Below are 13,052 nucleotides of genomic sequence, written 5' to 3'. Positions count from 1 at the left end.
GACTAACAATTACAAATACGCATTTCCATTTATCTCGCACCTTTCATCTGGAAGTCTAAGTATTTTACCCATGTGAATTAAGCATTGCAACACAACAGTTAGATATGCAGGGAGCACACAGGGATCACCCAGGCAGCGCATTGCTGTAACACAGCTGTTTCTTGTAATGTGGCAGATACTTAGCAGAATTCAAGAATATCTAAACAGAAAGTTTGGACCAGCTGTTTTCAAACTTATTTGAGTTGTCAATCCATAAAGGAGTCTGCTAGAGGTGTGGGCCCCAATACAGTGGGCTCAGGTACAGTGATGATAGGCTTGCTTTTCTGAGGTGCAGGCACTACATCACCTTGGGCAGTAAGTCTAGCGTAAGTTCGCAGCCTCTTATCCTAGCCCACGCAACTCAGTGACCTTGCGGTGGCCCTGATATAACTGTATTTTGAGCCAGACTGTCTACTGGATCAACTGGATCTGGATTTTTGTACAATGTCAAGCCTTTATATTTTTTTTTCTTAAAAACACTTCAGACAGTACCATCAGATCCAGGTTCTTGCGACCTAGCTCCCCAGGGCGCGCTCACCATCCTGAGGATAGGCAGCAACCACAGCCCAGACACTTTCCTGCAGGTCAAGGATGCAGTTCAGCCAGCAGAGCTTTCCCAGGAGCTGTTCTGTGGCAGAACTAACTTACCTCATGTTTATGTAAAGCCATGCAATAAAGGTGCTCATATGCTGCTGTCATCTTACAACCTGTGTAATCTTACATAAACTTTTAAAGGCATATCTGTTCGTGATTCATCCCAAAACCCTGTGGGGACAGCAGCACTGTAGAGGCACGTTAGCTCAGTTCTGAAATAGCGGTGTGCTCTTCTTAAACACGCACATCCTCTGAAATGCCTGCAGTGCTGACTTTCTGCCTGACATTGCTCATGTATAATCAGTTATGTCAGGTCTACTGTAAAACACTATAAAAATGAAACAACTGAATTCTGGTAATTTCCAAGTCATAATTTTTTCTGAAGTAGAGGTCCTGTTTCCATGCTACAATGCCCTTACACATCAGTTATGCAGGACTGGGCACTAAAGATGGGCAGCATGTCATCTAGGTTGAGAGGTGGACACATCTAAAAGGTGATTCATCCTTAGAGGAGTCACTCCTTTAGAGATGTGTCACTCCTTAAGTGTGCCTATTCCTCTCCACTGATAGTAAAGAAAATCTGGGTAAATAGCTCAGAGACATCTACATTGCAGCTTTGCAAAACACCTGAAAGGAATCTGACCTATGACTTTGTAACATACTGAGAGAGGACGCTGAGCTTATGGGCCATTTGAATGAGCAGAAACCCATTCTTAAAACTAACCTTTTACATTTTAATATGGTATTTACCACTTGTGCAGCAATCCCAAATCCAGATTGTTGGCTAAGCAGTATCTCAGGACGCCTAAATCCCACAGTTGGTGTTTTCTGTCTTTATCCTTATGCAACAGAACCACCACCCAGCTAGCGAGCCTGCCAGGAGGATTTTGGAAAAGGGTGCTCACAGGCCAAGCTTAAGATGTGTTGGCAACACTGTGCATGTGGGCAGTTTACACAGCCCACAGTCTAATTTTGGCTGTAACCACTACTGCTATTAGATTCTTATTATGCACTGGTGTTTGCATGCATATGGAACAGAGGCTGTACCATTTAATTACATCTACAGCAGTGGAAATGTCCCATCTCGTCTATAACTACCAGCCTAATTTGAAACCCTCTTTGCTCAAGAGCAGGTAATCCCACCCTTGCCCCTTCTTGCTTTTAGGAGTGCATGAAGCTATTGAGCTGTTTTAGAGAATTTCAACATGCAACATAAAGGCTTGAGAGCTGAAGCTGCCCTGAAAATAAAAAATGATAGTATGATGCAAAATTAATTGTACCACTGCATCTTTTAATTTCTGGGAGACTGAACTGAAGATGAAGGTGAAGATTGTATGTGATGCAGACTAGTAAAGAGCTGCTGAGTTACCTGACTCACTGCAGGCTTCATGCATTTGAAAAACCAGTGTTAAAAACACCCCAGCAATAAATACACAGTGCCTTTAATAGCTTATCTGCTCAGACGGCTACCTGCTCCCCATCCCCCGCAAAATTCCTGCTGTCTTATTCTCAAGCCTCAGTCTACACCTAAATGTTTCTCAAAGAGGAGTTGTCCTGGTTTCAGCTGGGATAGAGTTAATTTTCTTCCTAGTAGCTGGTATAGTGCTGTGTTCTGGATTTAGGATGAGAAGAATGCTGATAACACGCTGATGTTTTTAGTTGTTGCTAAGTACTGCTTATGCTAGTCAAGGACTTTCCAGCTTCCCATGCTCTGCCAGGTGCACAAGAAGCTGGGAGGGGGCAGAGCCAGGACAGCTGACCCAAACTGCCCAAAGGGCTATTCCATACCATGTGACGTCATGCTCAGGATATAAAGTGGGCGGGGTTGGCCAGGTGCAGCGATCGCTGCTCTGGGACTGGCTGGGCATTGGTCGGCGGGTGGTGAGCAATTGCCTTGTGCATCGCTTGTTTTGTATATTCTTTTATCATCATTATTATTACTATTTTCTCTTCCTCTGCTGTCCTATTAAACTGCCTTTATCTCAGCACATGGGTTTTACTTTTTTTCCCCCCCCCCCCGATTCTCTCCCCCACCAGGGAGGGGGGAGGGTGAGTGAGCAGCTGTGTGGTGCTTAGTTGCCAACTGGGGTTAAACCACAACAGGAGTAGCAATTTGTCAGTTTTCCTTGCATTCAGGTAAGACTATATTGTATTGAAGAAAGTACCCCAGTCATTTATAAGCCAAACCCTCCTGAATTCCTTCTCTGGCTTTAAGAAACTCAGCCTGTCTTTGTGCTTCAGCATGTAGTTACAAGATACTTCTGCTATGAGGAAATGCTGGTTTCAGAGGCCCCTGCTGTCTCTTGCCCCAAACTGCAGTCCCTCCCTGCCCCTGTGAAATAATTTAAGTTTAAACTAACCATACAAAAAAAATCATTTCAGTGATCTGGCTTGCAACATGGGCACAAAGCAGTGTGACGGAGGGGCAGCAAGCTGTGGCTGAGAGCACAGAACAGGGGATTTTAAGTAGTTTTGCCACCAAAGCCAATATATCATGTAGCTACACCCTTGCTTTTCTGCCCTGGGAAATACAACTACAGTAGCTACTATACTGATTAGCCGTCCTTTTAAGTGTTATATATGTGTAGGTACTGCCTGCACAGGCATCAGCAATATTTAAATTTGTACCTTGGAGGCTCACGCTAGAGGAAACGTTGAGAACATGGTGACCGTAAAGGAGCGTCGAATGGGAGCTGTGCCTTGCAAGGTATAATACTGGGAGATAGGATGTCACAGAAGCAGGAGATGTTAACATCATCTTCTAATTCTCTTTTTTTCTTTTAGTGTGGAAACAGTAAACGATGGGCAGTTTCATAGTGTGGAACTCGTGATGCTGAATCAAACTCTGAACCTGGTGGTGGACAAGGGGACTCCCAAGAGTTTAGGAAAACTCCAGAAACAGTCTTCTGTCAGCCTCAACACACCCCTCTACATTGGAGGTATAGTGAGTTGCTCTGGACTTTGAGATTTTAACAAGTTTTCTCAGAAGCAAATCATCTTTCATCCTATGGAGATGCCTCTCTTTGGGGGGGGTGAAACTAGACCTTCCCCTCCGCCAGAGGTTGTTTCCCTGAACAGAGAGCCTGGAAAACACACCTCTGCTGTTCTGCTTCGTACTGCATAGTCCACTAGCACCCCACCGCACGGCCAGCACAAGCTCGCACGCCAGACCGGGGAAGTTAACCTCAGCACAGCACAGGCGGTTTCTGTGTTGTACGGCCATGGCAAGAGCAATCAGTGTGTCATTTCTAAAGCTTTCAGAACTGGCTGGCACCAAGATGTCATGTTTAAAGAATACAATGGAAGTATCACAAACAGTCATGGCAAGAAAGCAAATCAACAGTCAGTAGTCTTAAATATACCATAAATGAGCTGTATTTCTGCTGGAAATGTTATGGAGCTCTAAAAATTTGGGGGCGGGGGAGTGAGATTAAAACCTCCAAGCCCTATTAACGCACAAGGTCACTAAGAACTTCTTGGCTAATAGTTTTCTCATTGGAAACTGAAGCCACAGCTTCAGTATTAGAAAGATATTAGAATTAACCAAACTTCAGTTAAGAAGTTTTTTCCCATTCAGTACTGAATTCTGGGGGAAGGAGGGGCCAAGTGGGGTGGGAACAGATGCCCAGAATAATGAGTGTCCCACCGATTAGGTGTCTGGGTATAAGAGACAGAATGAACACTGTGCTCTGCCTGATTGATTTGTTTTTGCCACAACCGTCCCCAGCTCTGTTCTGGACTGAATGTTGAAACCTCTCCCTTTTGGTGACACAGCATTCTTGAATTTTTAGTCAGCCTATTCTAAATACAAAAGTCAGCAGAACAGTAATAGACTCAGAAAGTCTTTGGGCTTTTTCTAACGAGATCATTGAAGCCAATAGTAGAAACTCTTACCAACTTCACTTGGTGCTGGTCAAGCCTTTTGTAAATAATTCCTTTTAATAACACTTTTCTAAAAGAACCCTGAATATTGCCCTTGTAAATCAGAAAACTGGCTAATCTTGCTTTGCACAGAGCTGAACTTTTATAATTGCCTCTTATTAAGAATGTCACAGGCTATTAAAGAGCATTATGCATCAAAGATTATCTGCTGGTGAGGCCATCACAATTCCTCCCTTTATCACAGCATAAAAGATACCAACCCCACAGCAATTTATACACAGGGAACTTGGGAAGTAATCACGTGGAAAAGTTTTGTTAATGGATGAGCATTGTGGATCAATACTACTTCTCAAAGGTACCTGCAAAAATGTATTCACAGGACAAACCTGAGACCTGAAATGAAGGACTATTGGATACCAGAAGCCATGGGCTCAGTGGAGAGTTTTTTAATTGCCCATTAAAATTCTTCTTGCTTCTTTCTAAACCCTCACTGTTCTGTATGTGCCACCTCTCTGTATGTAGCATTCCCATGGATGCCAGCTGCCCTTCCACTTCGGACTGTTTAAAGTAACTGATTAAACTACCCCAGAGCAATTGTTCCTAATCTACACTAAGCTTTAAGACAGACCTGAGCCTTCATGTGCCCACAATTTCATCCATCTCTCCAACTACATCACCAGGTCCAGCAACTTTCCTCCTAACACACGGTTAAACAAAGATGCCAGTTTTGTTTTAAGATCATCTTTAACATTGGGATTACTTATGGACAGCAAATTCAGAGGCCTTATGTGGTTGAAAATGGAAGCACTTGCCTATGCTAATGCAGCTATACAGCCCAAGCAGATGTCAGTGAGGAGGGCATAACACAACACCCAAAAGAATCTGCTTGCCATCTGAGCGTGTGAACTCTTCCAAGTCCTTGAACAAGATGGAGGGTACTCGCCACAAAGACTTGGCCTGGCCTCCTGAAGTGCTGTTCCCAGTCTCTAAAATTCTCCTGCACTAGTTTCAGTGGGGTGCACTCTTACCCCTCCCTGTCTTAACACTGTGATCTAGTAATGCCTGACTATCTTGCTGTATCCCAGAGGTGGTAGCTACCTGCTGGCAAGTAAAGACATTCTTAAACCTTTCAGAAGGATAGTTGCTATTAAACTATAGATGAAGGAGCATTATCTAAGGACAAGAACACATGGCCATCGGCTGACAAAACTGGGCTTTTATTTTTTTCTTTTTTTTTTGTCATATACTTCTTATGTAAGCTTGGGCAAGTGATTTTATTTTTGTTTCTTTCCGTTTCCAGAATGAGGACAATGAGACTGTGCTACCTTACAAAGATCCTATGTAAATTAGTTCTTTAAAGATTTCAAGGGGCTGTGACAAAAGAAACGTTAGCAATTATAATTTATGTACTATCATTGTAACTGTGAGTAAACCTTCCCTTTTTGTTTTTATCTGTAGGGATCCCGACCTCTACTGGATTATCTTCACTGCGCCAGGGTGCAGATAAGACACCAAATGGTTTTCATGGATGTATTCATGATGTCCGCATCAATAACGAGCTGCAGGATTTCAAGGATTTACCACAGCAGTCACTAGGAGTCCTTCCTGGCTGCAAATCCTGTAACATCTGCAAGCATGGTATTTGCCGGTCCCTAGAGAAAACAAGCGTGATTTGTGAATGTCACCCAGGCTGGACGGGCCCCCTGTGTGACCAGGAAATTGGAGACCCATGTCTTAACCACAAGTAAGCTTGAACGAATGCTGATGGGAGGGCGGAAGCTTTACAGCTAATGCATATTTCACGTTTCATCTTGTAAAACCACATCTGACTATTTTTGGAGGTGCTGGGTTCCCACCTGAAATTATTGACGGTTGTGAGTCAGCATCCATGACAACTCTCAATTTCCACTTCTTGTTCTAATGTTGCTCACTCTCCAAATAAGCTCTTTGTCCTGGAGGAGCTAAGGTGTTAATATTGCAGGTCATACTTTCAGCTGTGACTCTACACATTAAAATACAAAAACGCCTGTTAATGGGTATGGGTTACCTCTGAGGTGGCGAGTGCCTGCACTTATCCAGAGCAGAGCTACCTGTGAGCCGGGAAGGTACACATTTTAGGGATATGCTCACAGCAGCATTGGACCCAGTATTCAGACTAACTCCCTGAAGACCATTATGCACTCCAATGTGAACAGTTTTAAATTTCCCAAATAGCTGACTTAAATATTTCACTCTGAAACACCCCTTTAAAGTGCAAGTTTAAAGGATAGCATGGAGTTGCATGTGAAGGGAGCATGAGTGTAAGGCATTCATAGTTCAAAGGCTCAATAACCACATCTCCATCAGAAACACTGGCTGAATAGCTTACTTATGGCGAGTACACAAGGAAACAGTCCAACGCAGACCAGCAGTCTGCATAGTTCAGTGTTGTTTCATAAGCAGATGGAAGTACTTTTGTTTTAGAAGCTACTTTGGTTGCACTATTTGTGGAAGGGGCTTTTCACAAGCATGTACTTTTGACAGGTAAATTGACACAGTGAATAATCACTCTCTTAAGGGCAGACATTTAACTTGGCAGAGGTACCATTTTAAACTTGCTTCTGGGTCTAATTCTGCAAAGTACTGAACCCTGGAAGGTGTTGAGAAGCATCTGCCAGTTTACAGACCAAAGGTACGAAGACCCAAGTGAAGAAACACACTTAGAGGCCCAAATGTTTCCTTGAATTTCCAACATCAACATGAAGCTGTTGGACAGAGAAAAATAAGGGAGTTACAGATGTTTATGTGATGAGGGATTGTTTCTCTCATAATCTAAGGAGGGTGATGCAATCATCAATGTAGCCCCCTTGCTAAGGAAGGTAGCTGTGCGTGTTTTTAATGCTCGCATACCATTCCACCTTCCGTTAAATCACTTCAGCCTTTTAGAGTTGTCTCGTTAAAGCCAAGCCCTTTGTGTCCAGGGGAGTACAGTGCCCTGCTGGCAGGTGTCCGCTCCAACACTCTCAGATTAATCTCTGTAAGGAAATGCAACTGTAAAGAATGGGTAGTTGAGGATAACAGAGTTATTATCCAAGCACACCTTTGGTTAGTGGGGCAGAAAATAGTGGTTTATGTAGACTGTGACTCCCTTTATTATGGTATTTTGCATGTCTTGACCTGACTGAAACTGTTTTTAGTATTTGTGCTTTTTAGTTCAAAGCTTAAAAATGAAATGTACAAGGATTCAACATAAGCAGGGAACAATTTTAAAGTACCATAAAGAAAATAAATAAAAATAAGAGAAAGACATGGGCTTATGTCAAGTAGGACCTGATATAGCAAAGGTTTATAGAATCATAGAATCGGTTAGGTTGAAAAAGACCTTTAAGATCATCAAGTCCAACCATTAACCTAACACTACCGAGTCCACCACTAAACCAATTAAGGGTAGAGTAGCAATTTCATGTTTCCTGGCTTGGTGGCTGGATTATTTTTAATGTAAGTAAAACTAGGAATCATTAAGGTTGGAAAGGACCTCTAAGATCATCAGTCCAACCATCAACCCAACACCACCATGCCTACTATACCATGTCCCAAGCAGTTTTTCCTTGGCTGGACAGTGTTGCTTTCTTCCCTGTCCTCAGCCCATTCCAAGTCTGTCCCTGTCCCAGAAATGGGGATGATGGCAGAGAACCAGCTAAGGATCAACACCCCTCCCTGTGGTATTCCTCAGAAATACCAAAGCTCACTGCAAACCACATGAGCCAGGGAACCCTTCAACTACAACTGCTCATGAATAAGTCTGTGCATAGCTTTTCCACAAGCACCTTAATTTATCACACTCCTTTCATCACCTGGTATTAGCTGTAGAGTAATTCTGCTAAGGAAGCCTGGGCATGCAGCTTGATTGTTGGCACTTAGCGCCACGTGCTGATGCTGTAAATGTGAGCTGTCTTGTGTGGATGCCAAGCACTGGTCTGTGCTCATGGAGTAGCCTAATGTTTTTCAAAGAGATCACTTTGGATCACAGATTCTAAATGTATTCTTGTTATCCAGTATTCACTGAAACCTCACAGTTTCATCAGAGTGTTTGACACCAAACTGCTGTTTTTGGATTAGTATCCTGGAATTAAAGGGGCAGAAATGTCAAAACCAAACATCCCTGGGAAAAGGAACTTTCACATCTAACACAGGCTTCTCTTTCTCCAGGTGTCTGCATGGTAAATGCATGGTGGCCAATGTTGCTTACACCTGTAAGTGCATGGAGGGCTACACAGGCATGTACTGTGACAAGAAGAACAATTCCTCAAATCCCTGCAGGATTTTGAAATGCAACCACGGGCAGTGTAAAATTTCCGAGCATGGGGAACCCTACTGCGAATGCGATCCTAACTATAGTGGAGAATATTGTGACAGAGGTACGCTTGGCCACAGGGCCCAGGATGCTGGTCTGCTGCATTTCTGGTTTACACCGTTGTTTTTACCTCTCTTCCGTGTGACTCATATTTGGGGGTAAATGGCAAATAGTAGAAAATAAAAGTAAGTCAGCCTCTGCAGAGCTATATAGGGAGAAGAAAACAACCACACAACAGCTAGCTAGCTACTATCCAAACACATGGAAAGGGGGACATATGTAGCAATGGGTTTTATTCTCTGTCTCCTGAATCCTCAAGGTTTGCTGCTCCCAGGATTCTGGTGAGGTGTTTAAAGGAGAGGTTGTTGTGAGGTTTACCCTCAGCAAACAGTGATCAGTGAGGTCTTACCCTGCATACCGAGGGCTTTTATAGATGACACGAGCAGGAACTGGAAGGCAGGAGCTACTGCTCATCTGAAGCAGCAGTAAAGATTCTCAGCTCCCTCTGCAGCTGGGCAGGTTTCCTGGGGAATCCCACAGGTCATGCTGGACTTTCCATCTAGGGCTGGGGCCCAGTTCTTCTGCCCTGACCTGAGAAGACTCACTGGAAACTCAGTGAATTCTATCTTCATCCCTTTTGCCTTTTTTCGTTCCTGTACAGAAGGAAGGAGCTGGCTTGTATTATTTTTATTTAGGTTGTGCCTCTCCTGTGAACGAACCACAGACTTTCCAAATTATACACACACACAGCCTCACCAAATGTATCTGGCTGCTGCAAAGTGACTGCAGAACAGCACAGACATTTTCAGGTATCCCAGGTTGCTAATGTCATGCAGAGCAGGCTGACCTTTGATCCCGAGAAGCAGACATAGTAAAACTAATTCATATTTTGCAGGAGTGTTGCAGGATTCAACACTCAGCATTCATTAAAGCACTTCCAGAACTGCTGATCAAAGCCAGCAGGCCTACTTGGCCTCTGCCTTGTGCCGGATATTACACATTTGTGCAACACAAGCTCTGTTTCGATGGCAGGTACAAAGCAGTAAAAGATTACGGTCCTGCCCATGCCATCTGTTTGCCTTGAATATCATTGCATGTACAGGGCTGTCTGCTGGTATTTGGGGAATATCTGGCAATAGTTACCACATTTTTTTTTTCCTTTACATCTCTGTTGTCTTACCAGAGAATCTCTGCCAAGGAGAGATAATTCGAGAAGTAGTCCGTAAGCAGCAGGGCTACACGTCGTGTGCCACTGCCTCCAAAGTACCCCGCCTGGAATGCCGCGGCAGCTGCGGCAACGGGCAGTGCTGCGTTCCTCTCCGGAGCAAAAGGCGGAAATACTTCTTCCAGTGCGTGGATGGCTCCACCTTCACAGAAGAACTGGAGAGACATGCGGAATGCGGCTGCTCAAAATGCTTATAAGCCATTCTCCAGTCTCTTGCCACTTTAATCGACTCAGAAGCGCTATCAAAATGGGACCTATTTACTTTCAGAGTGAAGAAGAAGAAAAGAATTATTAAGTATATTGTAAAATAAACAAAAAATAGAACTTATTTTTATTATGGAAAGTGACTATTTTCATCTTTTATTATATAAAGTATCGCACCACTTTGGGTATATGTATCATATAGTGAGTTATTTTTACCATGAAACTTTTTTAACAGTTGTAAGAAAAAAAATTCAAAAGTTAAAAGTTAAAAAAAATATATAAAGAAAACATAGCCTAACAGGAGAAATGTGGGGGTGACTTTATATGTATGCACAATGAACAAATGTAAAGGTGTTCCAAGGACCTGCCACAGAACGGATACGGGCTGAAGAAATCTCCGAGGCTCCGGGTGGGTCTCCTAAGAGAGCGGATCCCCATGACTGACAGCCATCTCGCCTGCTCAGGCACCCTGAGAAAGCCTCCCCCTCGGTCCCTTGCTCTGCCTAACACTGCCGACGCTGTTTTGCTCCTGTACAGTGGCTCCGCTTGCTATTCTTGAACTGGTTCCCTATAGCACGTAGGCACTGCCGTAGCTTGAGGCTAACTACATTATTTGACTATTGTTATACTATAATACATTTTTTGCTGTGTATGTTGTATTTATCTGTGTTCACATTATATTCTTCAGCAACTGTATCTATAGAGCACAGGCAGCTTTATCCAAAAGAAGGGGACGAAGGGAAAGGAAGTGGGGAAATATATGTTGCTTTGGGAAATTTGGGGGCAAAATGTGAAATAAGTGCTAAGTAATACCTAATAAATGACACAGTACTTTCGTGTAAACTCCTCAGCTATGTTATTTCCCAAATTTGTGCCTTCTTGCTCCCAGCCTTGAGCCTTTTTTTGTATATGAAATATAAGGGATGCACTGCTACATAGTTTGTCACGCCTTGACACTTTAACTTGCAAAGGTTGTAAAGAGCAAAGGTTGTAAAGAGCATGAAGATACTGCAGGTGCCAGAACGCACCTGCAACGTAATGGCTTTTACTCCCACGGTCACTTGAGCCATGGGCGTGAGCTGGGCTGTAGCTGCCTGTTCATCCACGCTCTGGTACCCAGTAGTTGGCTACTTTTCCACAGCTTTTTAAACGAGCAGAAGTTGCACTATATCCATGTGAAGGTATTCAGCTGACATTTGTCCACCTCAGTAGCACTCTTTTCTCTGCAGAAGGAGAGATGTCACAGCTCCATCCCAGCCTGTTCTCGCATTTGGTGCAGACTGACCGATTCAGCCAAAGCTTTTCCATCTGCACTGCTTCATATCCTGCACTTGTGTCTCCCAAAGGACTCCCATTAACTTTAGCTGTGTTCAGAGCAAATGCTGAATAGGAAATGGAAATCGATGCAGGGATAAATTCTCACTGTGAAGGTGAGGGAAAAATTGACTCTGGGAGTGAGTTTGACTTTTGGAGGGTTTTTGGCAGGGATGCATTTCAGGGTCAGTAAGTACGTGCAAAGAGTACCATGGATACCTTGAAGTTTCTCTTACTATAAGTTTCAAACATCCCCATCAAAAACTGTTCCATTATAAGGGTAATTTCTTTCTTTCCCTAATATAGTAAGTATTATGGTCCTTTCTTCAATTTCTCTTCCTCTGAGAGAGGTAAAGTGAGAGATGATTCCTAGCAGCCATAAGCTCCTCTTGGGAACACTCCCTGGTCTCACCAAAAAGGTCTCAGATCAGGGGCTTCAGCAAAGGACAAGTAGGAAAGTTGAATCAAGGAAACAGGGCTTTTGTTTGACTGGGGCTTTGGAGAGATGCACAGAATGCAACCCTGCCATGACAATGTTTGTATATGTTTATTTCCCATTAAATAGAAGTGACCATCTAGTCATCATGAAACCAGAAATCTCTAACTTGCTGAGTGTTCTTCTGCTACATCAATCTCTCCTTAACTGCAGCAGTTCATTCTTCGTTACTACCAGAGCAACTTAAGCAGAAGGGACATAACAAATGTAACAGCCGTCTCACAAAATAAGTATGTGGAGCCTGCAATCAGTGAAACATAAAACAATCACTAGTTAATGTGCCAAACTCTGATTGAAACAGCACAGCTCAGGAGACAGGGAAAAACTAACCCTGGTTTCAAGTACTATGGGCTGCTTTTTATTTTGAATATAACATCAGAAGCTCATAGCAGCTGGAATCTGTGGTGTACAACAAAAATCACCCAAACCTACAAACCACAGGTTTTAAAAATTCATGCAAGTAACTGCAGACACTTGTGCAAATATGTGCCTGGCACACCACTACCATTAGCGTTTCATTCCTGCTTAAAACACTTTAATTTCTAAAGAAGCAGCTGCTATGGTGCCAGGCAGAAGAAATCCAGACTAAGCAGTAGCTTACAAGCCCTCTGTGTGCTCTACTGCATGATTTGTAGCCACTGAACTGCCAAGGCCTGCAGAAACACGGCCCCTCTTGAACACCACCCAAAACTGCATTTGCTTTGTCCCTTGAGCAGCAATGCACATGAGAAAGAAGGTGACATTTACTCATGGCCTTGCACCTGCTGGAGGGTGCTTTAAAAGGAATGACCTTGACAGGCAAGGCAAAAGCCATCTTGTTAACACATCACTCTGGGATTATTTAAGCAAAGCCTTGCAGCAAAGTGACCAGCAACAACTTGGCAAGGCTGGCCCTGTTCCTGGCCCTTTTCTGTCATGGCACTTCAGTGTTAAGCGTTGGGATAAAGAACCAAGAATATCTATTT

At 43.4% G+C, this 13,052-nt stretch overlaps 1 protein-coding gene across 1 annotated transcript in view; it reads left to right on the top strand.

Annotated features, from left to right (window-relative positions):
• Nucleotides 1-10,270, top strand: part of SLIT3 (slit guidance ligand 3) — a 549,457-nt gene extending 539,187 nt beyond the window's left edge. Inside the window, exons 33-36 of the mRNA XM_075714742.1 lie at nucleotides 3,418-3,572; nucleotides 5,974-6,259; nucleotides 8,704-8,912; nucleotides 10,032-10,270. Coding sequence (XP_075570857.1) covers nucleotides 3,418-3,572; nucleotides 5,974-6,259; nucleotides 8,704-8,912; nucleotides 10,032-10,270 — 889 coding nt within the window. The remainder of the gene's footprint in view (nucleotides 1-3,417; nucleotides 3,573-5,973; nucleotides 6,260-8,703; nucleotides 8,913-10,031) is intronic.
• The last annotated feature ends 2,782 nt before the right edge of the window (nucleotides 10,271-13,052 follow it).

The sequence above is a fragment of the Pelecanus crispus genome, chromosome 8 (genome assembly GCF_030463565.1).
Source record: "Pelecanus crispus isolate bPelCri1 chromosome 8, bPelCri1.pri, whole genome shotgun sequence".
In the NCBI taxonomy this organism is placed as follows: domain Eukaryota; kingdom Metazoa; phylum Chordata; class Aves; order Pelecaniformes; family Pelecanidae; genus Pelecanus; species Pelecanus crispus.
Note: the sequence above shows the minus strand (reverse complement) of the source record. Positions and strands in the feature narration are given on the sequence as shown.